The following is a 5821-nucleotide window of genomic DNA, read 5'->3' on the forward strand; positions in this document are numbered from 1 at the left end:
AGTGAGTGTAACCCACAGCCCTCTAGGCCTAAAGTTGACCTGTCAGGAGCAGACTTAACAGATGAACAGAAGGAGAAATTGGAGAAGTTTCTAGATGAGCATTCTGATGTGTTTTCCACACACAAGTATGATTTCGGATGTACTGATGCAGTGACTCATAGAATTCCAACTGGGGATGCCCCGCCCACCAGGGAACCTTACAGGAGAATTCCTCCGGCCCTTTACCAGGAAGTGAAGCAACATGTAAATGACCTGTTAGAACAGGGTGTAGTTAGGGAAAGCTGTAGTCCCTGGGCATCACCTGTGGTGTTAGTCCGTAAGAAAGATGGAGATTTAAGATTCTGCATTGACTACCGTAAACTTAACGCAAAAACACACAAAGACGCTTTCCCGTTACCACGTATTGAGGAATCCTTAGATGCCCTCCAAGGCGCTAGTCTGTTTTCCACCCTAGACTTAGCTAGTGGATATTGGCAGGTTAAAATGCATGAAGAAGATCGAGAGAAGACGGCTTTTTGTACACCGTTCGGGTTATATGAATTTGACCGAATGAGTATGGGCCTTACCGGGTCAGCTCACACATTCCAAAGATTGATGCAGCGCTGTCTGGGTGACCAAAACTTTGAAATTCTACTCATCTACTTAGATGACATCATAGTATTCTCTAAAGACTTTGACGAACATTTGTCCCGTCTGAGCTTGGTTTTCACTAGACTAAAGTCATACGGACTGAAACTTCGACCAGACAAGTGCCACTTATTCAGACGTAGAGTGAAATATCTGGGTCACATTGTGTCAGCAGATGGAGTAGCTACTGATCCAGAGAAATGTGCTTCATTGCGTGATTGGCCGGTACCGAGAAACCCTAGAGATGTGAAATCATTTGTTGCCTTTTGTTCCTATTATCGGCGTTTTGTAAAGGACTTCAGTAAGATAGCTGCTCCCTTGCATCGTTTAACAGCAGGGAATAAGAAGGGACAGCGTAAGCCTCCACCATTTCTATGGACAGAAGAATGTCAGAAGGCATTTGATACTTTGCGTCATTGCTTAATGAGTGCCGATGTGTTGGCCTACCCTGACTACAGTCTACCTTTTGTAGTGTATATCGACGCTAGTCACGATGGACTAGGAGCTGTCTTATCTCAAGTGCAGGAAGGGACGGAAAAGGTTATTGCGTATGGTTCTAGAGGACTTAAACCTGCTGAGAGGAATATGGATAACTATAGCTCTTTTAAGTTGGAATTGTTAGGACTGAAGTGGGCAGTGACCGAGAAATTCAGAGATTACTTGTATGGGGCTAAGTTTACTGTCTATACAGATAACAATCCACTAGCTCACCTTAATACGGCTCAGTTAGGTGCGGCAGAACAGCGTTGGGTGGCCAGATTAGCTAACTTTAACTTTGATATTAAGTACCGACCGGGGAAGAATAATGCCAATGCAGATGTATTGTCCCGCCTCCCCGCCAGTCAGGATGTAGGTCAGGACGGTAACGACAGGAAGACTGTCACGGCTCATGTAACTAAGATTTTCTGTGATAGGTACATGCCTGCCTCTAAACCCACCTTGTCTGAGAAGATAGTTGAAGAACCTCTTTCTGATCAAGAACCTTGTGCATCCTTGTCTGAGTACTCTAAAACAAGGGTAGCCCAACAACAGCAAGACGATCCTACTTTAGAAAGAGTGCATTATTATGTGAAACGAGGGCGCCTGCCTAATGAGAAGGAACGCAATCGAGAAACTCCTTTGGTTAACAGAATCCTGCAACAAAGGGACCGTTTACATTTAAGAAATGATGTACTGTATAGGACAGCGTATGACCCCTTAGCTCAGGAAGGTAGATGGCAGTTAGTTCTACCAAGCTCGCTAAGAAAAGAAGTGTTTGACCTTGTACACACACGTGCAGGCCACTTTGGAGCAGGCCGTGTGGTTGACTTGTTGCGAATGAGATTCTATTGGCCAGGTATGGAGGCAGATGTCAAAAATTGGGTGCGAACGTGCGAAAGGTGTTGCTTAAGGAAAACACGAATCCCAAACAACCGTAGCCCATTGGTAAGCATACGTACCTCTGCTCCGCTGGAGTTAGTTGCTATGGACTTTCTGAAAGTTGAGAAATCGAGCAGTGGTCATGAAAACATCTTAGTGATTACGGACCACTTTACCAAGTTCAGTGTGGCCGTTCCTACTAAAGATCAATTGGCAACCACGACCGCCAAGGCGTTGTGGAAACATTTCATTATGCCATACGGATTCCCTCGAAAGTTACACTCAGACCAGGGCGCTAACTTTCAGTCTGCTACCATCAAAGAGTTATGCAAGTTGTACGGAGCTGCACAGTCCAGAACCACTCCCTATCATCCTGCGGGGAATGGGCAGTGTGAAAGATTCAATAGAACTCTGTTAAATATGTTAGGAACTCTGACATCCGAACAGAAAAGGAGATGGACCGAATATCTGCCTGAGTTAGTTCACTCGTACAATAACACCGTACATAGTACTACAGGGTACTCTCCATATTACCTAATGTTTGGCAGACAGGCACGACTACCTGTTGATCTCACAATTGGAACAGAACCTAATGAAGTACAGGATGAGGAAATGGACTATGATGAATGGGTAAAGGATCACTGGAAACGGTATAAATATGCTTATGATTTGGCCAAGGAGCACACCAAAACCGCAAAAGCGAGTCAGAAAAAGAACTATGATCGTACGGCTAAGACATCTCCATTACTACCAGGAGAGAGGGTGTTGGTATTGAACAAGAAACATCGAGGTAGACACAAGTTAAAGGATAGATGGGAAACGATCCCCCACATTGTTGAAAGTCAGCCTAATGATGATGTTCCTGTGTATGTAGTCACGCCTGAAAGGGGAGAGGGCCCCACAAGAACATTACACCGTGACATGTTAACTCCTTGTACGTTTGCCCCTCGGGAAGTTAACAAAAGAAGGAGGCGCAACTCGGCAGTTAATGAACTCCCGGTAGGCGAGTTAAATGACACCGAGAATAACCAGGAGAGCAGTGATAATGAGGATGATGATCAGGGGATACCCATTTTAATTGTGCCTGAACCTAGACCTGTTGAACCTGTAAACGTACCCATAGATCCGGTAGTGAATGAACAGGTGGATAATGTAAATGTTCCACCACCGGCACCTGAAGAAGTTCTCCCTGCCCAACATGACGACGAGGAACGGAACCGATATCCGATTAGAGCCAATCGTGGTGTACCACCCGATCGGTATGGAAACTGGCAAATGAAAATAGAGGCAAGTCCGACAGGACAGGCTGTAAAATCGCTTCGGCAACGCGCACAAGGATTCTTGCGCTCCGCTTTTCAAACCTTAGCGGGTAAGAAGGACCGAGAAGATGAGAATTGAATATTGTTTTGATGATGCAGATTCCCAGCCAGTTCGGGGTATGAATAGTCAGTTGGTTGTGGGTTGGTGACTCGTTTTCTTGGAAACCCAAACATCGGGGACTGAAGTAATTCAGATGGAAACGAGCTCACTTTAGTTAGATGAACTGGTTGGTTATCTTGCGAAATTGTGATATAGGATAAGTTAGTACAGGCCATCAGGGACATAAAGCGAGGTATGTTCTCGGTGGAGCTGAGGTAATACACTAGGAGGAACACGAGGAAGAATTTAGTAGATAAGTTAGAATGGTCGGACTGTGGCGTTGTGTGTTTCCCGTCCCTCTTCCCCATACAGGCACAGTGAGGATGGCAGGATTTCACGGCTCTTTGGGACCCCAACCGTGTCACTTGCGTCTCCAGGACAACGGCTTGCAGATCAACCTCAAACAAGGACTTCTACAGCGCAACAATGTTCACCACCGGCGGTACATCCGACAGGGCCCCGGGGGACATGCTACCGGAAGGATCAACGCAAGTTCGGGACCTGCGTGCAGTATGAAGACGGGCCGTGGGACGAGTGCACCCGCGCAGACGAGTCGAGACGACCAAGGACGGATCAGAAGATACGGAAGATGAAAGGAAGAATCATGAACTCTAGATGAATTTGGAGATGAATGAACTTTGAAGAATTCTGAAACGTTTTAGGAGTAATGTTGCAACTTGTATCTAAATGAACGATCGTATTCTATTGTATTTGTTAAGCGTCGCTTTTAACACGTAATCCATTCCGAATCGCTATATATTGTAATGTCTTTATATTTTTTCTAGTTTTGTACTCAGACGGAAGGAGGCCGATGAGACTAATGTTAACCACATCTATATTTACGTCGCCAGGGACGGCTCTACTTTGAAAGGGGAGCATGTAATAGGGTGCTCTAACCTTGTAGGATATATTTTATTATTGATTGTAAGAGTTGCAGTGTATTTCCTGGGACATCCTGAGACATTCCCTGTATCAGCAGCCCTATACTGGGAAGGAGTGGGCGACCTTTGAATGACACTTCCTAATGACTATCTTCCCAGGGGTCTAGGGCAGCACACGTCCAGATCGCCTGGCCCTAGCCTTATTTGGGCATGTCCAGGGACTGGTCAGTAAGATCTTAAGAAAGGGAAAGGATGTGACTCAGGATGATTGTGATACAAAGAATGTAACTTTTTCCAAGAAACCTGTGTGTAGGCGGTGAAGAATATAAAAGCCCCTGCACTCATGTAGTTATAAGAGTTCCCGTTTGAGAGAGAAGAGAATACAGACCACTTTCTACGTAGCTGTCGGCTCCTGTGTCTTTCTTTCGGGTCGTACATCTACAACATCGGCGGCTTATCTTACGAACTTTGTAAGGGCACCCATCGAGGCTTAGCTACCATCGTCGTCCTTGACCTTGGCACCCTTACAATTGGTGGCAGCGGTGGGATAAGCTGCGTACGACGTCGAGGACCAGAGGACCAGGAGCCAAGTTCAACATCAACACCACGCTACGACGGAAGACCAGCGGTAAGTGCACTTGTTTGTGGGTTGAGGGGGAGACATACACGCCTTCTTGTCCGACCATTGGCATTGTTGCTGGGAGTTAGATATTTTTGATAGAAGACTATGGAGAATCAGGAGGCTGCAAACCCCCAAGATAACCCTGACGGAGTAATTCCCCCTGGAAACGGTGGTGATGTACAGGTAAACCCCGAAGATCAGAATAACCAGAACGGCCCCGAGAATCAAACTCAGAATCAGAACCAAGTGGTGAATCCAGTAGCAAACTTTGGGTTAGGCTACCTGCCGTTTGACAGAAAGTTGCCCAAGTTTACCGGGGCAGAGTCTAGTCTGTCTGTCGAGGAGTGGCTAGATGAGGTAGAAGGCTCTTTTGATCTGTTCAATATTCCTGAAGGCCACCGAGCCGGTTTGTTGTATCGACAGCTAGAAGGAGAGGCCAGAAGGCAGGTGGCTGTGTTGCCCAATGCAGAAAGGACAGATCTAGAGAGGTTAAAAGATAGGCTAGTAGAAGCCTTTGGGGACACGGCTCATGTTTCCGTAATTATGGGCCAGTTCTACTCTAGAGTTCAGCTCCCAAAAGAAACACTGCAGAGCTACGCGCTTGCTCTCCAAGAATTGTTGAAACGGGCAGATAGGCGGAGGGGACAGCCCCTAGTTGACACAGATAGTATCCTAAGGGACAGGTTCCTGGACGGAATACGAGACGAGTGGCTGCGCCGCCAGTTGCGTAGGGAAGTAATGAGAGCTCCCGTAGAAAACCCCCGGACCTTCAGAGAGATAAAGGAAGAAGCATTCCACCTTAGTGGGGAATGGGGGGCAAGTACTAGTTCAGTCCAGGTACAAGCAAGTCAAATGGTGGTGGAGAGTACTGACATGACAACTGAACTGACCAAGCTTAGGGAAGAGACGCAAA

At 46.5% G+C, this 5821-nt stretch overlaps 1 protein-coding gene across 1 annotated transcript in view; it reads left to right on the forward strand.

The window, feature by feature from the left end:
- The first annotated feature begins 4227 nt into the window (after nucleotides 1-4227).
- LOC109475435 overlaps nucleotides 4228-5821 on the forward strand; it is a 2112-nt gene continuing 518 nt past the window's right edge. Inside the window, exon 1 of the mRNA XM_019776036.1 lies at nucleotides 4228-5816. Coding sequence (XP_019631595.1) covers nucleotides 5014-5816 — 803 coding nt within the window. The 5' untranslated portion in view covers nucleotides 4228-5013. The remainder of the gene's footprint in view (nucleotides 5817-5821) is intronic.

This window comes from Branchiostoma belcheri, unplaced genomic scaffold (genome assembly GCF_001625305.1).
Source record: "Branchiostoma belcheri isolate BF01 breed outbred unplaced genomic scaffold, Haploidv18h27 scaffold34, whole genome shotgun sequence".
NCBI lineage: Eukaryota > Metazoa > Chordata > Leptocardii > Amphioxiformes > Branchiostomatidae > Branchiostoma > Branchiostoma belcheri.